The 23,355-nt window shown below is 40.4% G+C and overlaps 1 protein-coding gene across 1 annotated transcript; it reads left to right on the top strand.

Moving 5' to 3' along the window:
- The first annotated feature begins 526 nt into the window (after positions 1–526).
- DYTN (dystrotelin) lies at positions 527–23,212 on the top strand. Its single transcript, XM_009332038.1, has 14 exons — positions 527–545; positions 2,653–2,727; positions 4,391–4,592; positions 6,659–6,744; positions 7,637–7,725; positions 8,399–8,470; positions 8,816–8,979; positions 9,864–9,975; positions 14,859–15,004; positions 16,627–16,795; positions 18,508–18,578; positions 20,658–20,817; positions 22,067–22,541; positions 23,109–23,212. The coding sequence occupies exons 1-14, from the start codon at positions 527–529 to the stop codon at positions 23,210–23,212; spliced, it is 1,944 nt and encodes a 647-aa protein (XP_009330313.1).
- Positions 23,213–23,355: the final 143 nt, after the last annotated feature.

A 23,355-nucleotide genomic window follows, 5' to 3' on the forward strand; every position in this document is an offset into this window, starting at 1 on the left:
AAATTTCTTTACTGAAAGAGTGGTTAAACATTGGAACAGGCTGCCCAGGGAAGTGGTTGAGTCACCATCCCTGGAGGTATTTAAAAGACGTGTAGATGAGGTGCTTAGGGACATGGTTTAGTGGGCATGGTGGTGTTGGGTTGACGGTTGGACTCAATGATCTTAGAGGTCTCTTCCAACCTTAATGATTCCATGATTCTATGATCCAATTTCCTGTACTTAAAACTTGTTTTGGGGACTGTTTTCGCCCTGATACAATTTTGCAGTTACTAGAGTCACACCTTCTTTACCCTGAGCAGAGAGCATGCAGAACATGCAATTTTCTGGAGTTTCTCTGCACTTGGCACCAAAACTATTATGTTGTTTTATGTAATTCTGTTTAATTTAATCTCAGAAATGCATCCAGTAAATTGTTCAGATTAAAAGGTTTGATTTGAATGGTTCGATATGTCTCTGTCTAGAAAATGTGGTTTTACGCTTTGGTTTGTTTCGTTATAGAACACCTAATGCCCTCTGTTCATTTCAAATGGATCCAGACTTGCAGGGTAAGGATTTTTCTCCTTTTTTTTCCAAGCTTTTCTCAAGAGACATTTCTGCGTCTGTTTGGACAGAAACTAATGAATTGTAGTGAAGTAATGCCACTTTCAGAATCTCTGTGCTGTAACACATAAATGACAAATTACACAGCTGTGCTGTCCTACCTTTATTTTTTAATCTGTCCTGGCACCTTCCCTGCCATTATCACCTTGGCTCATGGAATGGCCAGGCGCACAGGGGGCCATGTTCCCTAATTTATAATATAGGATAAAGTTTTTTCACATATTCTGGAATAGGCATGAAGGATGGCCATACACTCCCTTTCTGAGTGTAAAATCTTAGTGGATACTTCATCTCCTATGTAACAAGTAGCACAAAATGCAGAACTAGCAGGTAACCAGCTGGAGGTGTCAGGAAACAATGCACTCTTTTCTATTTGTGTAGGAATTCCTTTGTTGGCTTCTCAACAAAGGGCGTTTATGAGTCTTGAGGTGACATTTGACCCACTGCAGAATGGCTATGTGCTGGTTTTCTGTCCAAAGGGGAAGCTCCATTCCTATGAGAAATTAAAGAGTTTAGTGCCCCTAAATAGCCTCTCATAAATAATAATCCTAAAATATTTTGTATTTTATTTGGGCTTTTTTTCCCTTTGTTTACTGTTTTACTTGTGTGCTCTTGCAAATTAATTCTGGAACTGTTGCTTCACAGGCACAGAATGCCCTACTTTGAGGCCACATTTTGTAAGGATGGACTTGAAGTGAGTAGCAGATGGCTACTAAAATAGATTCCCTCCACTTAGAAAGTCATCTTGCAGACGGAAGGTGTTTGAGTTGGATCATGTGTATGTTTCTAGCATTTGTATTTGAAAATAAGCATTTGGAATTTAATCCATAGCCTACTGAAAACTGTGGGAGTCTTTCTGTTACTTTCAAAAGAGCTTTGGATCAGTTTACTGAAGAAAGAGAACCGATCATGCATGAAAGTCAAATCTCATTTTTCACATTGTATGACATGCTACACTATATCTCCAAATAATATCACAAAACATAGTACGACAAGAGTAGGACTAAACAGATGGTATAGCAGGTATCGGCTTATTTCTGTATCTTAGGCAGCATCTGGGAACCAGCAGAGCCCTTAATTTGTTGACTACTAACATTAGTCTGGTACATTTGTGGGAAACCATTCCACACAGATTGGCTTATTTCCAGACTAAACAGGTAGAGAGTTTCGTGAGTTATTTCTACTCAGTTATGCATATTTGTTGCTTATCTTTGACCTTAATCAACTGTGAGTAACTCTTCCTCTCTGAAGTACAGGGAGAAAGAGTCTCTGAGGACAGGAGAGTAACTGATAAATCCCTTTCTAGTTTCTAAAGCTATTGTGAACAAACCTTTGTTTTTGTCTTGAAGTTCTAGGTATGTGTGTAAAGTATGAAGTATAGGTCATGTTTGGAAGCCCTTAACTTCCCACTCAGGAACACATCCTTTAGTGATGTGAAAGGAATGAGCTGAAATCATGTAGGGGTATGGGATTTAGTCAAGCAGCTTGACTGGGATTACTAAGCAGAGATGTCAAAAGCCGGTTGCTTTGGTAAATTGCTTATCTTCTTCTGAGACAGTCCCAGATGTTGATCTTGACAGAAAATTTGTTTAATGCTTGAAACAATATGCATCCAAAACAATAATCCTGCTGTGCAGACTGACAAACTGTTCCTTGTAGAAGAGCATCTCTGATCAAACTGTTTTGCCTGAAGAAATACTATTTCTTTATGATCTTGGCTAAAAGTATGCACAGTGCATATCCTTTTTTCTGGTCCATGAATAGACTTGATTGCCAAAGGAACAGGTGTGCTCTCTATGTTAAATGCTATTTTTACAACTTGTCGTGTCACTGGTCATAAGAAGACCATTTTTCCCACAAAGCTATTGGAAAAAAAGAAAAAGTTTTAATTTTTTTCATTTTTTCAAAATTTTCCTTTGAAGTACTGTGGGTTTTGATCAAGTCCAAATTTGGTTATTTTGATTTTTAGTTAAACAATTTGTTTTTCTTTCTTTCCTTTTTTTTTTTAAATGAACCACTCGATTGTAATGTGTGTTTGTTTTTTTTCCACAGAGGCTTTCAATGATGTTCAGAGCTCCGTCTACAGAACAGCCCTAAAACTACGCTCAGTACAATGTCTGTGCCAGTGTTAGTAGATGAAGAGAATCCTGTGCTTTGACAGGGAGAATGATCTGTAAAAATTTTGTGTTGCTGTCACCATGAGTTATTATGCTACTTTGCTCTCATTTTCCACCTGAGAATCTCAGAATGCATTATGAATGCTTAAGAGCTAGATAGTACTTCATATACAAAGTGGTTTTTTTTCCCCTTTTGAATGTCAGTGGAAATACATTAGTAAAATTCTAAAGGTATGGGAGAATCAAATTATTATTACATTCTGCAACACTGCTATGTAGACATCGCCGGCAATTATGAATCTTTATCTGTATATTATTATTCTAGTTAAATGTCAAATTCTCATGTGTTTCTTAGGAGTTGATTTATTTGAAATAATTGTGGATCGTTGAAAATGCATTGATAGGCATTATTATTAATACTATAAGTATTAATGAGAACAAAATAAAATATGATAAACCAGAAAACCCCTGGCTAGCACTCATTCTCCCTGTCTTTGAAGTGAGTGAGAATTCTGTGCAAGCAAAGAATTATGGAACAAAGCCCTGGTCACCTAGCTCGCTTTGAAATTACTGGATGTAAATTCCATATCGAGCTAAAATGCATGGAAATCTTGAATTTTCCACCTGAAACAGTCTGTTGCTGAAAATGCACAACATTGCAAGTGAGGTCTTCAGGGTAGCACAGAAAAGATGACTAGTTTGTTGGCCTTGGCCATATTTTTTCATTTGGGCATGCTCTTCTATGAATGTATTTAGTCTGATCTCAGCCCTGATATGGTAAATCTGCCTGGCGCTATGTGTCACAGCACGGAAGTACCAACTCACACAGGTACTGGTTTTCATCAGCTCTGTTGTCTAGTCTTCCATGTCTCCTCTAGGCACTCCTAGCATCTGTCCCAGTTACTCTACTCCTCCTTGAACACTGGTGACCAGAATTGCACATGGGTTTCCAGACTGAGATTCACCAGTGTCTCACACTGGTATTTTCACATTGGCACTGGAAAGGCCATAGATGACATATTCTAGGTTCTCTGCTTCTTCACCAATCTACAAGCTTTCAATCTACTACAATTTTTCTCTTCTGATATTAATTTTAATTGATCATGCCTGTGCGGTACTGAATGTGACCTTTAATAAACCATAGCGCTCTCTTCCCACCAGATTCTAGTTATTCCATGGCACATTTATAACACAGCCTGTTTGCCCCTTTCTTGTCATAGTGCCCCCCTTCTCTTTGTATTTGTGCATGAGGAGAAAGCCTACATCAAAGCACAAATTGTTTCTACAGTCCCAGGAGAGCTTTAGTTTGAAGTACTGAATGGTGCATAGTTCTATACTATCTATACGTAGAATGAAGGTTAGGTCTATAATTTGGATGCAGTTAATCATGCTATTTTCCTTCCCTTCCTATCTATCCCAAAATCACATCCAGGGAATTTTAGTTGAGCTGTTCTATCTTTGTAGCCTCACAAGTTTTGCTACATCCATAAACCCAGCAAGACCTTTCCCAGATTATTTACTTTTTGTGTTGCACACTGTTAATTTTAAGTCTGTTAATACAGACTTAATTTTACAGACTTGTCTTAGGTAGGCACTTTTAATAAAAAAATGTCGAGCTTCCATTCGTGAAAAGGCAGGCATCCTCATTCATTTCTCCCTTAATTTTCCCACAGTGGATTTGATTGATGTTTCTCTGATTCAGTACATCCTATCAAGTGGACAGAGCCAGAGGGAAAAGCAGATTTCTCTGAAAGTGCAGCAGATCTCTGGAATGCTAATGGAACTGTTCCAAAGGGCGAGATTAGAAAAACCAGGCCAGGTAGATCCAAGAGCCACTGAATTCACGTTGAGCCTGCTAGCTGCCATGTATGACAGGTGAGAGGAAGCACAGATGTAAATCCATCGTGAAGTACTGCTAGACCAAGTCTGTTTCTACCACTCTTATACCATTTCTGTATGAAACACTCCCATTTTGATGGTATTTTGCTTGGTATACACAATGGGAGTAGTTCAGCTATAGGAATATGAGGCACAAAGCTTTATCAGAGAAACAGTGGTCAAATGTTTCCAAAATTATCTGGAAGTCTAGATGTCTGCCAGTCCATGCTAACTTTTTCTGTGAACACCTTTATAGAGAGTAGCTCTTCTTTTGACTGCCAAGATATTTTGATACACTCCTGAAGAAGAATCTATATTTGCCTTTGAATGACAGTATCCACGCACAGGTCAAGAATTTGCCAGTCACTTTTCATTATTCATTTTTCTCCAGCTTAAAAAGTTCATCAACCAATTATGAAACAAAACTACTGTCTCATAACTAAGCTGATCAGCTAGCTCCTGTGAATAGCAAATAGTTTCTGGGAATAATAAGGAAGCAACTCGCAGAGTGTAGTTTTCTCATGTATTGTTTGTGAATAATAACTTAATTCACTAAAGGCAGGATTGGTTTGTGATTGTATCAGATCTAAAAGACAAATGCTAAGTTCATTGTAGAATTTATTCGCCACAGGTGAAATTTATTCCCCTCTACATCAGAGCAAAGTTTTTTACTGAAAGGGAGTGAGATGTAAGTGGTCTGCAGGACTTTTTCTTGAATCACTATTAATTAATAATATGATCACTACTGCTTAAGGTCCCATGTTATGAAGTTTTTTGTACTTAAAAAAATCAATTAAGGCTAAGAATAAACTGGTGTATTACACTGGTTAAACCACGACAGAAACAAAGCTAGAAACATCAAGAGTATTTTGTAATTTGTGTGCACTGTAGTGAAATCATTTAGAAGAATCTTCTTAACAGGACTATCTTGGTCTTTTTTTCTGTTTTCTTAGGACAGTGTGTCATTTTCTTTTTGCTGTAATTTCTTTTTTTTAAAAATTTTCACAGGTTTCTTGCCATGTATATAGGATAGAAAAAGCTTCTTATAATTTTCTTCTAATCATGTTTTCTCTGTAGAGCACTGTTCTCCACTATCAACACTGGAAAGTATTTCATGGCAAGAACACATAAGGACTTCTCCATGTTTATGTAGTAGCTTACTTAATAAGCTTACATAAACCATCATAAGGGTTTTGGATTGTATGCTTTAGCTTTAATCTTGGACGTTTTTCTGTGAAAGTTCTGGAAAAACTAAATATACAAAATCAAAATCTAGAAACTTTTGACCTACAATTTCCCATGCAGCTCATACTTTAGAGACTACATTGCAGCTTTATGCAGAATGCTCTGTAAAAATGCAGTTTATCTAAAGACTCTTGAAGACAATTTTATGTTATGATATTCTGAAGTGCAACAGTGCTTAAAGTGCAAATCCCAGGATTTCCTGATTTATGGTTTCCAATTCATGTCTGCTTTGTCTTCACATAAAGAAATGTTTTTCATAAGGTGCCTATGTCGCAAACTTGGGTTCTAAATTAAGCTACATTCTTTATGATCTAACAGTCAAAACTAAAGTCCTGCTCCTGCATATATCCTTTTGATTAAATTGAGTTGCAGTAAAATTAAAGGGAATCAGCCCAAGGGGAGCTCAGTACAGATCTGGGGCCACAGTGAAGCTGCCTGATGATATACTACAAAAAATGGATTGTGATCCTGCTTTCTCTTCCATATTTGGGAAGGCTTTCCACAAATGAAGAGCAGAATTTTTTTAGGACATGTACTGTAAATGTAAAATTATATTTTACTTGGATTGTGAGGTCTTTGAAGGCGATGCTGTCTTTTTGTTTTATGAATGCATGGTATCTTGAACAGTTAACTCCGTAGTTATGTTCAGTGACAAAGGGTCCTAGCCGTAAAATATCACTAAACTGTGACATCAGTTATGTACATATAAAAGGATATGAGTTTTGAAGTTGTCTTCCAACATAGCAACTTTTTTTTCTTTAGAGGTTTCAGTTTTTACATTCTTGGTGAATGTAGCGTAACTTATTTTATTTTCCTAGATCTGGAACAGGTTATATCAAAACTAGATCTGCTGCAGCTGCCCTAATTGCCCTTTCAGGAGACACTCTACTGGCTAAATACAGAGGTGGGAAATGTATGATTTTGTACACTTGCCTAAAATACTGAACATAGGGGAAAATCTCCATTGTAATTTTTTTAACTTTAAAAGACAATACAGTTCTGCTATGCAAAAAGTAAATTATGTTGACTGCTTAATTGTAGAGAAAGGCTGATGCAGAAGAATACTTTTCCATCAATGTCCATAGCCATCTTTGCATAAAGAGTCTCAGAACAAGTCATAGTAAAGTTTAAGATAAGTAGAGCTTAAAAATGAAGCCAAGTTCTATTTGCTTAGCAGAAAAGAACAGAAAACCCCTAGTTTTAAATTTTATTGGATTAGAAAACAATTTACATATTTGATCCAGGAAGCTTTTAGAGCCCTTTTAACATTAGACAAAAATGCTTAAAGAACTAAGTATAACAGATAAAGGTAGCCCAGTGCAATGTGCAGCACAGAAGATTTCTGCCGGAATTAAATGCTCAAAATGGAGAACAAATGGACCACAAGTGGCATACTGGCCTCATACTCTCCCATTGCATATTGTGTATGTCCTTCCAAATGACAATTTGGAATTAACAATTCACAATTTAAATAGGGCATATCTTGTATAAACATATTTAAATATTTTTCTTACAGCCATGAAAATGAGCTCATTGTTTCCTTCATCCTTACCTGTCTTAGCTGCCAGGAATAAGGAATTGCCATAATTTCCTTGCTTTCATTCTCTTTCCCCTGCCTGTAGGAAGAAAGTATTGTCACAGCAGTCACTGAGTGCCTATTAGACAATAAAGGGGAACTTTCTTGAGGGGTTTATTTGGTAGGCTGCAATCATTGCGTAGATAGTTTGAGAATAAGTAGCTAGAAGACACTTCAGGCTCTGTCAGGATTCCAGTTTCTTTCCTCTGGTTGTTTTCAGCTTTCTTCCAGTTTTACGCTGTCCCTGATGGGAAGGCAGCCTTGATTACCCGTGGTGCCCTGAGAAGCCTACTAACAGACTTAAATCAGGTAATGCCACTGCAGTGCTGTTACACAACAGATCTTGTAGGAGTATCCTAATCTAGGAGAAAAAAAACCATGGTTGATAAATTTTATGTTTGATTACATTATGGGACTGAAGTCAGTAGGGCACTCTGTGGACATAGAAGCTACCACGCAAAGTAGGTAAAATAATCAAATTCTGCAGCTTTTCTCAGTCAGAGTAACCACTCACATCAGTGCCTCTGTGCATTCATTTTGCCTGAGCTTACAGGTCCTGGGAACAGTTGCATACAGCTGTTGCTAAAGCGACTCCAAACCTCAGATGTCTGTACTCACTAGAATAGCTTGCAGTTGCAGAAAAATGCCTTAGCATACAGGTATTTCCAGCTGAACTGGCACTGAAAATGGGATCTGAAAATGACCCTTGAGGTTCAAACCCAGTGTCCTTCAGTATTCTAGTATGGCAACGTAGTATGTTGATCCATTTCAGTAAGTGAGCTGGAAGCAAATCATTGACACATACTGAACTATGAAATTGCATACTGATGGTATGAATATGAACAGGTTTTCTTCAGAACAGTATGTAAAATGGCATTTGTGTAGATGCTTCACCATCTGTGTGCTGTCACCATCTCAGCAGAGCATGATGGGAACAACTGGGTTTTATTGAGGTGTTTCTGAGCCTTTCCTCTTGATGCAGATCCCAGCCATTGTGGGAGAAAGCTGCACTCTGTCCTGTGTGGAAATTGCGACTCACAGCTGTTTCCATGGGGTGAGTGAAATTCTGATGTCCTGGGAAATTATTTTGAATGTTGCTGGTTGATTAAAATTGCAAGCCTATCACCATATAACATCGACCAGTATCTACTTTTAAGGGGCAGGCCTGTTTGTCAGTCTCACAGTACAGGAGGATTTATATCTATAGAAAAGATGCTCAGTAAGATACTACTGAAGACTCTTGCATTTATTCCAAAACCTTTGGAACCCAGTAACATCTTACATGAATGGAAAATCTATGCTAGCAGAGTCCAATATCAGAGTTTTTATTAGGAATTGTAGATGAGACACCAGTTCTTTTCAAGTAAATGGCTGAACTTGAGACGTGTATTTTTTCCAGGTTCTGAATTCAGCAATTGTTGAAGAAAAATTCCTGTCTTGGCTGAGATCGGAGCCTGCTGTTCTCCTGTGGCTCCCTACATGTTACAGATTATCAGCCACAGAAATGGTTTCTCACCAAGCTAGATGTAGAGTCTGCAAAATTTTCCCTATTACAGGCCTCAGGTGCGTCAGTAATTACTGTAGTCTATAGCATCCACATAAATAGTTCTTACCCTTGTTTGCATACTCTACAGGCTCTAACTGCTGTATTAAGCAGCAAACTTCAGACATAATCTAATTTAACAAGTAAGATAGGGAAACAGAGAACCATCACAGGCTATTGCTCAAGCCTGCATCCTGTTTCTCTTTAGTTCACTAGCACAGACATGATTATGGAGTCTTACTGAAGGTAAACTGGTAGTTCAGTGGTAAAGTCAATTAACCCATGTATCTCATTTCTTAGTTCTTTGTCCCATAATCAGGTGTATTAACTGGCTAGTTAAGTTATCCATCTTAGAATCTTATTCATGTAAGTAATCGTATAAAATGGCCTAATGGTATAACAAGAACACTATCCATTACCTACTGACCAGAATGCTCAGAAAAGCATTTTACTATTACTCTCTTCTCACTAATAGTAAGCTTGCAGGTTTAGTTTTTTGCATTTTTAGTTTTTTGCAAAGTTGCAAATCCTACATCAATAATGTAGTGATCTTACAATTCCATGAGAGCAGCAAATAGAGATAAGCTGATGCGTAAGAAGCATATGAAGATGTAACTGCATTCTCAAAAATGAAGAGACTAGAACAACTGTTTCTTCCTTGGACTGAATTTTGATGCAGCAAATAAATAATACCAAAATCATTAGTGGGCTCTGGAGAATAGTCCACTGTCATTTGGACAAAATAACTCTTGCATTCAGAGAATGCTGAGGAAAGTCATTATTCTAACAAAGGTGCTTCTCTGCATTTCAGAACCCAGGGATCTGGATTTCCTGTAATCAAGCTCACTTATATCAAGTCCTTACTTGTGGGGAAGTAACTTAATCCTTCTGTTTTCCCTCACAGGTATCGCTGTCTGAAGTGTCTCAATTTTGACCTTTGCCAAGTCTGCTTTTTCACTGGCCGTCTCAGCAAACCACATAAGAGGTCACATCCTGTTGTGGAACACTGTCTGCAGGTGGAGTCCCATTGTACTGATTCATTTCCCTGTTCAGGTTCTTCATGTAGGCAAATAGGCAGTAGACTCTTGAACTACACTGATTATGAAATTATGTGTGCATTAGCCGTAATGGCCATGACATATTAGCATTATTAATCTGGGAACAAAGTGTCAGGGAAAGGAAAAAAAGGGGCTTCTAACTTTAGAAGGAGTGTTCTAAAATAACTGAATAGAGCCATGAAATGTCATAGTGCAAGTCCTCTTCCCAAGGAGCTTTATGGCAAGTTTGCCATTTGCAGATTGTCCTTAAACCTGTAGAAAGGGCCCTCAGTGTGTCCCAGTGCTCCTTCCTCCCAGTCCCAATGCGGACTCATTCAGAAATTAATACATCCTAAAATTGTACAAACTCCTGCATGAAATTTCCTTTATTCCAGAGCTTTTCCACTTTATTGTAAACCTTTTGGACTCATTTGTCTCTGTCAGTTAGGGATGCAGCACAAAGAGGCAGCATGGGCCCAACTAAGCTCACCTACTTGGGCTCCATTACAGGGGCAACTTGTGCTTTCATCACAATAGTGGTGAAGTTCAACACTGGGAATTTCTGTTTGGAAGATGAGCTTCTCCTTTGAGCAGGAGATTCTAGGCCTTGCACACAGCAGCGGACAGGTTTTTTTTGTGGATCTATATAACAGTATCTTCTTCTGTTCAGGTAAATGAGCTGAAAAGCACCCATGAAAGTTTCCCTAGTAAGCTGTACTTCATGGTCTCCTTCCTGAAACCCTGCATTAACATGAAAGATATCTGGGTAGCCAGTGTCTGTGCCAAAACTAAAGAATGTTAGTTAGACTGCTCTTGCACTCACCCTTTGTCTGGGGGAACATTAAACTGTAGCCACTTCATTGTTCTCTTTCTGAAAACCAAACCCTATTCTAGCACTGTGAGAAACTATATCTGGATGCTCAATATCTGCATTAAAAATAACAGATAGGTGTTCATTCCTCCAAATATTCTTCCACATCCTCCATCTGTGAGAAAGTAGGAGAATCAAATGGCAACTGATCTCCTCATGTAGAGATTTCTAACAGAGACATTAAAATCAGTGTGAATGGAGAATGAATGGGAGTGTGTGGATGTGGAAGCACCAGAAGGAAGGGCAGGAGGGATATAACAAGGCAGGAGATGATGCAACCTAGATTAGCTGGTCAGCAAGATCACAGCACTTCCACACGCAGCTTTTCAGGACAACAAAATCAGGAAAACAAAAGGTAGCGTGAAACAAAGGACAAACTGCCATTTGAAGACGCCATCGCAAGGCATGATGGTGTGAAGGTAAAGAACAAGACCTATACCTATAAGACACCCAAATAAGGAGACAAAAGATCACAACCACTGCCAGCTCCTAAAGGAGCTAAAGGCACATCCAAAAACCAGCATATGGTCACACTAGGAGGAACCCAGGAGGCTTAAGGAGAACTGGCATCTCTTTTCCTCCATGTCACTGTAAGTCATCATGGCCATACCATGTGTATACATACACCTTGGTGTGTGAATGCTGGAAAGGCTACTTTGACACACATATGTTAGTGCTTGTGAGTGAGTGAGTGTGAGTGAGTGAAATCAGTTTTGTCTTAAAACGAAGTCCCCTTCCTCTCCTATACTGTCTGACATTGAACTTTCCCACATTGTTGCTGCAGTATTGCAACTGGATCACTGAACTTATGTTTCCTTTATGAAGCCCTACTCTAACACTAACCCTGTAAATATTACTTTCGTGGCCAAAGTCTATACCAAAATTAAAAATTTAAGCTACTCACTATGACAGAAACCATTTTTATACCCTTTGTGTGGGACATAAAAGAATCAGTAGTAAGCCACTTTTCCCATACCTTCCACTCTCAGCAGATGCTCTCCTTGGCTGGGTAAGTTTTCACATTGTCTTTATCAAGGAGTGGGCTGCTGAGTGGGGATTTGAAATATCAGCACTTGTTTTCCTTACCGCGCTGACACCTTGTGGTAACGTTATTACCATGTTGAGAAATGACTAGGAGGCATGCTGTATGTCTTCTTTGTGTTTTCCTGTTCAGTTTGTCAGGGCTTACCCCATGTTCTGCAGCAGTCACTTCCTGGGGCAGAATTGGTTAGTGTCCTTCTATAACTTCCTTCTCCAAGTGGTAGAGGAGCCAACGAGGAGAGGTGCTATGCTGGACCTTGTTCTCACCAACAGGGAGGGGCTGGTGGGGAATGTGAAGCTCAAGGGCAGCCTGGGCTGCAGGGGCCACAGAATGGTGGAGTTCAAGATCCTTAGGGCACCGAGGAGGAGGGCGCACAGCAAGCTCATGACCCTGGACTTCAGGAGAGCAGACTTTGGCCTCTTCAGGGATCTGCTTGGTAGAGTGCCATGGGACAAAGCCCTGGAGGGAAGAGGGGCCCAAGAAAGCTGGGTAACAGTCAAGGATCACCTCCTTCAAGCTCAGGAGCAATGCATCCCAACAAAGAGGAAGTCAGGCAAAAACGCCAGGAGGCCTGCATGGATGAACAAGGAGCTCCGGGACAAACTCCAACACAAAAAAGGAAGCCTACAGAGGGTGGAAGCAAGGACAGGTAGCCTGGGAGGAATACAGAGAAATTGTCCGAGCAGCCAGGGATCAGGTTAGGAAAGCTCAAGGGCAACAAGAAAAGATTCTATAGGTACGTCGGGGATAAAAGGAAGACAAGGGAAAATGTGGGCTCTCTCTGAAATGAAACGGGAGACCTGGTTACCCGGGACACAGAGAAGATGGAGGTATTCAATGACTTTTTTGCCTCGGTCTTCACTGGCAAGTGCTAAGCAGCGTTCCCTCTATGGCACTATCTTAACCGAAGACACAGGCACTCATCCTCCCTTGGCACCTAGCACCCTGCTGCTCCATAGTGCTGCATTCAGAGTGGCATGAAGGAAATGAGCCAGGACTGTCTGCACGAAAGCAGCTCGTCCTCCAGCCCTGCAAGCCTCTTTCAGCCCTCATTTAATCCACACACGATGAGGCAGGAGGTGACAAAGCCAACCGTGAGTCAACGCAGGGCAGCTGAGACACAGCTGTGACCATGCAGGGCCAGGCAGCACTGGGAGCACCAGGTGTGAGTGAGCCCATGGACCCCGCTCCCAGGAACAGGTGCTGGTTTTGCTGGAGTGGGGCTGCCATCTCCCAGCACTGTCGGCTACTGGGCACAGCTGCGGGTACAGAGTTTTGGGAGCAGTGCTTGCTCTAGGGAGGTGTGAAGTCTTTGCATGCTTTGGCTGTGAGGAGGAGAGTTAGAGATGCATGGGTATCTGAAATACCCTCTGTATCAACATCACGACACAAACTCGCAGTTACTAAGCCAGATCCACCATATTACAGTCGAGTTACTGCTAATCACAGAGCTGTAACATCCCACAGCAAGTACACAGTGTATGTGTCCTGAATTACTAATAGTGGTAGCACCCAAATATTAAAATGCATTTTGACGGCACATTTAGTGATTCAATCTGCAAACTACTCAAGAGAAGGAGTGCTGACTGACACAGCATAAACATATTTGTCTGGCAATAGTTGTACATCTGATTGTAAAGGTTTAATAGTCAGATGTTTTGCTTTATTGCTAGGAAAGGGCAAGCTACTTGGAGCATGTTTCTCGTTGTAAGTGATTATGAGAGGTGTACATTGAATGCATGTCATATTATTTGTAAAATATAAAGTGAAAACTCTGGAATTCAAGGCAAAGGCTGTGGTGCATTAACCACCTCCAACATAAGCCCTGCAGTGCTGTGACACAGACAAGATCTTTCCAGTTCAAGTCAGTGATGGCCAGCTCAACAAGCCAGGGAGGCTTACACCTCCGGGTAATGCTGGGCAATGCAGAAACACATTGTGGGCTTCACCTCAAATACAAAAGCAGATTTTTATAAAATCAGGAGAATTACCTCACATCCCAAGGAGCGGGCCATGTTTTAGCTGATGTGAAATGGCAGGGTCAGGACCACATCCAGGGCTTGGTGCCACAGAGCAGGGGACATGATGGCTGCGGGGGAGCCCCCATCTCTTCCAGCACTGCTGCAGGTCCTGCTGGCCCTGGGAGCACGGGCTGCTTTGCAGCAGACCCGCATGCAGATCCTGACCTCTACCAGCCACTCACCAGAGGCAGCGAGAAGGACCAAGTTGGAGCTCCCATGACTCTTGACGGCAGCACCCAAGCCAGGACACGTGTTAAGCTCTGCTGGTAAACCAACCCCATGATCAAGGTTAGGTTGGATGGGGCTCTGAGCAACCTGATCTAGTTGAAGACGTCCTGGAGCATTGCAGGGGGGTTGGACTAGATGACCTTTAGAGGTCCCCTCCAACCCAAACTATTCTATGATTCTATGATTCTATGATAATACAGCTACTGAGCTTAGTTGTTGTGCCTGAGCTTGACACTGCTGTGACAAATGGAAGTGTGGTTTTTAGCGTATTGTACGAGAGGAGGACATGAGGCACAGAAGGCTGTATCTATTAACACTTCATGCAAGTATAAAAATACTTCTTCCCATTGATCAAGAGGGAACTTAGATACTAGTCGGGCAGAATTAGCGTTGTGACTGTGAGCTTAATCATTGTAAGTGCCAAAATCCTGTGTTAGGCATTTCCAGGCTGCCTGAGTTTGGCCCAGGCAGAGTGTTTTGCTTACCTAACGGAATTGGAGCTACTCTTGCCCATGGTCCTGCATCATCACCCACCTCAGCTCCCCTTCTAGGGCTCAGACAGCAGCCATGAGCCTCTTCAATTGTTGAACAGGTGGACCTTTGCTTTTTTATGTCCTGCCTTTGCCTTGGACTGTGTCTACTTCTGGGCAGCACCTGTTTGAAAATTCACTCCCTTCTTTATTATCCCTCATTCCAATAGATGTCAGCAAAGGCGAACGCAAAGCACTTTTTCCGCACCATCAGGAACAACCTCTTTCAAGAGCGCTGCAGAAGAAAGGAGGCTCAGAGAAGGAGGGCTCTGGAGATAGTGGAGGAGAGGCACTTCCCTACTCACAAAAAGACTTTGTGAGTTTCTGTTTCCGATGAGTTTATAATCTCTGAATAATATGCCAGGCTGTGGGATATTGCTTGATTATGTCCTTTGAGTGATTTTGTTATGACAGACACCATGTCATGATTTTTCCATTAAAAAGGGAAAGCGTAAATGGGAAGTTGCTGTACATTGTTCTGTAGCTTAACCATGATTACTATGCTGACAACCTAATGACCAGTTGTCTTATAAAATATAACATGCTTATGTCTTCCTTCCCTCCCTCCTTATGTCATCTCTTTCTCTCCATGCCATTTCTTATGCTCAGTCTAGGGTCAAGCATTGCAAATATTTAGTACCTGTCACAATTGCATGGGTTTTTAAGCACCTCCTCTGTGACAAATTCTTTGGAAATTAACTGCAAATACTTTCTGCATGTGACCCACAGTGCGTTCACTGACAGTCATTCTACTCAAGTCTCACTGAATTGCAGTCCTGTGGGATTACTCACAATAGTGAGTAGCTGATCTCACCGTTCCAGTTCTTCCAGATCAGTTCTGTTTTGTGTCCTTTTAGTTAACATATAAATTCATTACTGTATTTCCACTGATCACAGTGGTTAATAATGAGCATTGGAGGTCGTGTTGTGATTTTTCCCTATAGTTTCTCCTTCCTTGCTCTGAGATTTTGGTTGATGTTTAGTTGTAGAAACTGAAGGGAATGATTATACGAGATAGGCACTACAAACATACAAAGGGTAAGATTTCTTTCTAGTTGTATAAAGACCTAGCAACTCTCTTGCATCTCATCTGTGTTCTCCAAATGAGGCTTCAGTGAGACTGAAATAGGGAAAAAATGGTCACTCCTCTCTAAAAGAATTAATTTCATCCTTGCGCGAAGGAGGAGAAAAATCACTTTCTAAAACTTGATTGTGCTACACTGCTAGGTAAGTATATTGCTGTTAGAAACCAATTTTTTATATACAATAAGACCAAGGATGATAGTTACAGTGATTGTTACAGTGTTTGTTTTTTAGAATGTGGTGAAATGCAAAACATTTTCCATTGCTAATATTTCCCCACTTGTACTCAGCAACAAAAAATATTTCTTCATTTTGAATGTCTTTTAATCCTTTTGTGAGCAATCAAGATTTCTCTGTAATTCTGTGGGATTTTGCTTACCTAATGCTTGGGTAGGAATGAGAGAAAGAAGAATTTGGGGTTGCCGTTACAGGTGTCACTGTGAGGCTGATAGATATCTGGGCTTTTTCTAGCATAGAATGGACTGAACAACAGGATATCTGGCCCTTTGCTATCTTTTTGTAGTTGCTATCTTTTTGTAGTTTAATTTCCCAATATATTTAGCTCTTGGCTAAAGGGAGCAAAACAGAGAAGCAGCAAATTGCACTGATACTAAATGGGTGGAAAGAAGAACCTGTTGTTGAGATTCTGTTGAAAGAGTGGAATTTGTTTTCAGGAATTTCATTCTTTCAGCCAAAATATGCAAGCAGCCATAGCTAAACCATACTTCTTGCTTAGTCAATAGCACAGCTGTCTGTCTACTTACAGTACATTAGTTTTATTTTGATCTTTCTGGGTACCAAAACCATTTAAGGCTTGATCCTTTCTCTACTCATTATTTCTCTGTTGGTACACAGTTCCCCTGCAGAATTCAGTGCTTCACCACTACCTGGCCCTGAAAACCTGTCTTTCCCAGTGGACAAACCTGTCCTGGAGTCACCCAGGTTCATATCTGAAAACAGAACTGTAATGCAGAAAAGTGAGAATAACAGCAAGACACCAGAGCAAGGCAAGACAAAAGCTCAGGTAAGCAAAACATGGAGCTGTAATAGTGCTAAGGCTGTGAAGAAGACCTACCAAGTTAACTATCTAATCGCCTTCCAATTACCAATGAAAAAGAAATGTAATGGGCAGCTTCACCTTTCTGTTATTTTCTCACTTCTGGAAAAAAATGTGGAATCTGAAAACTTAGTGAAGCTTGAATTTGATACCCTCCCAAGATTAGTGACTAACTCCTTGACTTCCATGACCTTCAGAAGCATTTGTAAGAATATTTGCTCTGTTCCTTTTTTTTTTTTTTTGAGTTGTCTTAGAGTAGCACATTAAAGACCAGCTAAGAGTGGAGTCCTCTTTCTATTCTGACAGTAAAAAATGCCATCATGTCCTCCTACTGCAAGCAAATGTCAAGGAAGGATGCCTTAATTCTTATTAGGCTCAGGCCATTTTTGTCACCATGGCAATAGCAAGAGGACAGAATGGGCCTGTCTTAAGGATAAACCCAGAGTGGTGTCCACTCCAACTAAAATAGCTCATGCATAAAAGCTCTCCACTAATCCATTTCCAGGTTCCCTGCATAGAAACAATGCTAGAGGAGTGGGTAGGACAGTGTAAATAAAAATAAGTACATAGCAGTTTTTTGTTTCTATATTTATTTGAGAGGTTGGTAGCTCTGCACATACTCAGAATATAGGGAACACTGGGTTGTGTTCAAACCAGTTTGTGTCATCCACTCATCTTGCTCTTCCCAGAAGCCAAGGGTGCAGTAACTGAGAACTAGCCTGTGCGTGTCAGGTCACTCCTTTGGCTGCTACTCCTGTGTTGCATTTTGGAAGACCTGTCTTTTAGGACTCTACTGCCCAGCTCGAGGTATGGTGCCAGCCAGCACATATCTGCAGGAGAAGTTGTGGGCAGACAGTGCTTAAGCATATAATTTTGATGGCTGGTATTTGTCGTTTTAGAAGACAGCGAGATGGGACTTGCATCCCTGTAGTGGGATTCTGTCACATGTTCATTTTCTCTCTGGGCTGAGAATTCTTTCTGAGCAGTTTTATACTGATTTCCAACATCTTATAGCACAGATTATTTCAATATTGCTTAAAAAGGTGCAGACTGTAAGTCCAGTGATAGCTTTTAATAGAATCCATGAGCTTGGAGGTCCTGGGGACCCAGCTCTTAGTCTCGTAATTTCCTGGTAGCCCTGATTCCAGCCCAGCTGATACCATGCCTCTAAAGCAGCTTACCTGGAAAGTGTTTGTCTCCCTGACTTCTGGACTACTGTTCCCTGCATGGCCCAGAGACTGCTACTTCCATTCGAAGACCAGGAGTTTTTCTTCTGTCTTCTACATCCAGCCTGTCTCCCTCTACCTCCTTGTCCCAAAGCAGTTGTGTGACTTGGGAGAGACTGTTCCCAAATCAGAATACTCCATTTTGCAGAAATTCCAGGGAATGAGGTTTTTGTTGTAATTTAAAACAAAACAAATTCTCATACACTTAGAATTTGTCATAGGACAAAGAATTTGTTCTATAGAGTAAATTTTCCAGTCCTTTCTAATAGCCATTAGAAATACTTTAATGCATCAGCTGATTGCAACCAGTTAAATTAAAAAAGTTAACCAGTAAATCTGTAAAGCAGACCAAATGCCAAATTTGCCATGCCCTCTTATAGAAACTTTGCACAGAAAATGAAATGTTATTGCTGATAAAGTTATGAACAGATACTTTTCTCTTTTTTATTGAAGGCAGTAGCCTCTTTTGAAGCAGATGTGTTAAAAATGCATGAATCCATCAAAAGCATTCACAATGAGAGCAGGTAGGTAAATGGAGTAGTACAACGACTGAAGACTGGCGGGTGATGCTGCTCCAGCGAAGAGCTGGGAGACAAATGATCTTTCCATACTTTAAAGATTTTGAGATTTAAAAACCAAAATCCTATCAAATGGGGATGAATGATAAAAAATCAGCAACAAAAATTGTAAATGGAGATCACTGGAGAAACAATTTCTGGCAAAGCAAAACATTTTGTTTCGCTTTCATCAGCATTTCTGCAATTGTTAGTTTACATTTCTAAAAGTCATTTTTAAAGGAAAAAATGTTCATTCACATAAAAATATCAGAATAGCATACTTTTTCAAATTTTTCTCTGAATAAGGCTTAATCAAAACAAATTTCATAATTCACATGAAGTTCTTAAATCAAGGTAGGATATCTTTCTAAAAAATACGCTGTAAGTCGAATAGAGACTACAGGCTTAATATAGTAAGTATTGGTAAAATTCCATGACTTGGATTATCACAGAAGTCCCATCTGATATTCAAACCTTTGACACAATAAAATATTAATTCCTAAACTACAGATTTCTTGGGTGGTTTGTTTGGTTGCGGCAGGTGTTGGTGTATGGGCAACCATGCTTACCTTTTTCTTTCACTTCTGCTTTCCCCTCCTTCATTTTTGTAGTTATATATGAATGTGCTGTAGATATAATCATGTCTGCGGCCACCGAAACCAATGGAATTACAGCAAAGCGTAGAATTTGTTCCTGAATCTACTCTCTTTATTTCCTTCAGGTTGTTCAGTTCCCTCTGTTCCTGTTTTGTTTCATTCTAATAAGTCAATGTACAATTGCTGCTCCAAATTCACACAAGGGCACTCCAAGACTAGAGCAAAGCAATTGCAGTTTCATTGTAAGTCTGTGTCCTCACATGGGAAAATAAAGAGATACGGCAAAGATCTTCAGCTTTCGTTTAGATTAGCAATAGTTGAGAGGATATCTGGGAAGCCTACTCCTGAAATACTGCATGACCATCTGACCCAGAGCTTATCATATAACTGGGTGAATGAATCACATCACTCACGGGAAGCTCTTTGTTCTTATTTGTGGACCAACTTCCAGCATTTATGTGCCTGTTCACAGAACTGGGCTCTGAGTTAGTTAAGGTAGTCAGCATTTTACAGTAAAGACCTCTTAAATGCTGTTATAAGGGACCACTGTAATTTTGATTTTAAATGGTCTGACTCGCTGTCCCATTCAGACAAATCTTGCATAATTCCAGTGAAACTGATGGGGCTCTTCTCTGTGAGCCAATGCATACCCAAAAGAAAGTGAATCAGATGAACTTGTGGATGTAACTAAGCAAGGGAGATAACTATTTCAGCTGTGTGATATGAAGCAGTTAGTTTATTACTGTAGTGTTAACAAGCTTTTCTGTCTGTCTCCACCTCAGCGGTGGGAAAGACAAAACTGTATTTCTACCCTGACTTCTTAGAGAAATCCCAGCTCTAGAACAGAGGTATGGGTGGTGTTTTTGTCATACTGTGCTCTGAGTAGGTAATTTCTAAATCTTCTCTGGTGTGCGCGGGAGGGTGGCACTTCTCATTGCAAAAATCACAGTATCTTTTCAAGGACAAGTGGCCTGTGCAGAAACTATTGGTATCGTCAAACAAGCTGCACAGAATACCAGGAGCAAGAAGGAATTCAGTCAAAGGGGTAGAGGCTGCTTTTACTCCTTTGGTGCCCAGGGGGAAATGATGGGAATCTTTTGCAGGTCAGGGAGTCACCATAAGTAGCTTGCTTCTAGAGAGAGGGACTGCTATAATGTCTCTTCTGTTGCAGCCACCCTTCTGGAAAAGGTAAAACCCCAAGGTGCAAGGCTCAGTTCTGGCCACAGTTTGACTCAGCTCGCATCTTTCCTCATCTAGAACACTCCTGTTCTTACTAATTCCATGGATACAACCCAGTCCCTGAAACACTGGCCTCTAACCCCAAAGCTGACAAAAATTCCCTGAGCTGACGAAGACGAGAAAGTTTGTGCTACAGTGCTTGCTCTTTTCCATGACTGCATATATTTATGTGTGATCTAGCAAAATTCCCACCCTCCTGTGTCCCTGGCAGGTACATGAAGAAACAGTTCAACAAATGGAAGGACAAAATGCAATTTCTTCACAACCGCCAGGAAGACAAAAGCTGCAAAATAGAGGCAAAGCTCCAAAGCCTGAGGGCGAGCCATGAAAACCTGCAAATGAAGCTGCAGCAAATGAAGCAAGAAGTAAAGGTATAGTGATAAATATATCAAGAATCTTCACAGCTATGGGCAATTATTGAACACTAACTACTCCTTTTCCTGCAGACTAGCACTCTTGATACTATTTTGTGCACCTTCTGCTTGTCTGTTCAGTCATCTTACGTTCTTGTCTTCAGAGAAAGCAGATAGGCTCTTTGCAGCAGGGATTTTCTTGTCATTCTGTATATATTTAGCATCTAGCACAGATATCCATGTCTGGGATGTTTAGATACTACTGCGATGAAAATAATGAGAGGGTATTCCAATAAGAGCGAGAAAATGGTTTCCAACAGAAGTGTCAGATACCTCATTGCAGTCTTTTCTTTAGAGAAGAATCCTGTGTTGGCACTGAATAAATAAAATACTCTTTTGTCATTCCTAATTGCTGTCTTGTACTAGGATGTAATACAGACCTCTTACAGAAAATATTTTCTTTCTTTTCAATTGTATTGACTCTTGTTCATTTAAAATATCTCTGAGGTTCTAAAAAGGCCCTTATTTCACAGGGAATGCATGCATATTTGCCACCTACAGCATTTTTGTAGCATTTTTCTGCAATGCTGTTTTTCGAGTGTTTTTCAGGGGTGGTCAAACATAGAGAAAAGCCAGACACATCTGCAGTGCACACTTGGTCAGCTTTATATCACTTGCACATGAGGTCCAGTGTGACCTGGCATGGCATACCATCCTGTGTGTGTGCTGTGACACTGGCCTGTCCACAACATGCAGGACTGGCTGCACACACACAGTTAAGTGTCCAGCGCATGCACAGTCAGCTCAGTGCATCCCAGTTACAATAGAAAATTCCAAGTACAATTTTGGCACTGACAACTGACCTAGTTTTGGAATTTCAAATGTTAACAGGTGTGAGGTGTTTGATATGTGTTTAATATACACATATATTTTTCCCTTAGTTTAATTCTTTTAGAACAATTTTTCTGCAGATTTACTCTTGGAACATTATTATTCCCACTTTTCAATGGCATTAAAGCGTATAATTTCTTCAGATTGGAATTGTGGAAAAAATGGCCACATAGATTTGTCCAAACTTAAACACAAAGTTTTATTTTATTGCAGAAAAATATTTTATTTGTGAAAATAATTGGTTTAGTTCACCAGAAATTAAAGAAAAATAAAATTATTCTGACCCAAAATTATTTTTCTACTTACTTTAGTACTACCAGAAAACCAAAATATCAATATTTTTCACAATGTAGTTTCTGTGTTTTGTCTATTGTAGACAATGTTATCAGAGCATCCTTTTGCACAGTGTCAGAATATGATGCCAAGAAATCCATACGTCCTGCTGGAAAAGAGAAAGCAGGGTGGATTAAATCCTGCCCAAATAAGGCCTACTTCCAGAACACATGCAGACTGGAGATCTTTGAATACCCCCAACTCTGCAAATAGAATGCAGCTTTTACAGACACCTGAGGTTCCCGCTGCAGTGGACTTTATGTTCTCAGAAGACCCACTGGTGTCAGTGTCCCTGCAGAGGGACAGACCTTTTATGGGACAGTATAAAAAAGCAAAAGAGAATCAAACATACCTGCCTGAATTGACAGAAAACTCCCTCAGTGGCACCATGAGGAATACAGTTCTGACTCCCACTGCAGTGCAGATACCACCTGATGAGAAGGAAGTCAGTGAGGAAGTGGAACTGCAGCAGCTGGTGATGAAACTGAAGGATACATTGTCTCTCCAAGCCCAGCCAGGTATAAGTTCTTTCTCCCAGTTATCTTGACACTGTCTTGTCACTTTCATCCAGTTTACTCTCTAATATTGTTCATAATCATTTAACCCTCAGAGGAAACTCAGAATCTTGCCTTTGCCATTGTAGTACTCCAGCTCTATACTGTAAGGTAGAACATATTCCTGTAAGGTGGAATATAGCCCCTAATGTTGGACTAATTTGAAAGAGGATGAGTCAAAGCACGTAAGAGGAAATCAGTCTCAGCAGTCAATTAAGGAGCAAACTTATACTGGTGAGGGCACTGGAGGTCTTTTCTGTTGCCACTTCTGTGATACTGTAACTATGACTCTAGTCCCAGGCAGACTTCCAGTGGTACAAAATCCCTTTGTAATCAGTGGTCTTACACAGCAGAGCTTTGTTCAACCCTCAGGATGCCTCACTTTTGATAATGAGGATGTAATGAGGAGAGTGACGGGAAAAGCTGCTGTTTCTACAGAGTTCTCTTAAATTAGAGATTTATAAACAGTTTTTCAGGGCTCTGGCAGCATCCAAATGCTCTGAAAGGCTTAAAATCTGTTCTACTTTTCAGCTCAACAGTCTGCTTTGCAGCAGGAGTTCTTCTCTACAGCTGAACATGTTTGCAGATGCTTTTCTGACCTCATCAACCAAGTAACTTCACCAGCTTGTAAATGATGGAAACTACCATTCACCTTACAGCTTCACGGAACTATTGAAGGTAATGGATGCTACGTCAGACTCTTTAAAGTGTCTCAGATGTTGCATTGTAAGAACCCAGCATAACAGATCGCTGCATTTGCTGACTTCACCAGGAACCA

This window comes from Pygoscelis adeliae, unplaced genomic scaffold (assembly GCF_000699105.1).
Source record: "Pygoscelis adeliae isolate BGI_AS28 unplaced genomic scaffold, ASM69910v1 Scaffold160, whole genome shotgun sequence".
NCBI lineage: Eukaryota > Metazoa > Chordata > Aves > Sphenisciformes > Spheniscidae > Pygoscelis > Pygoscelis adeliae.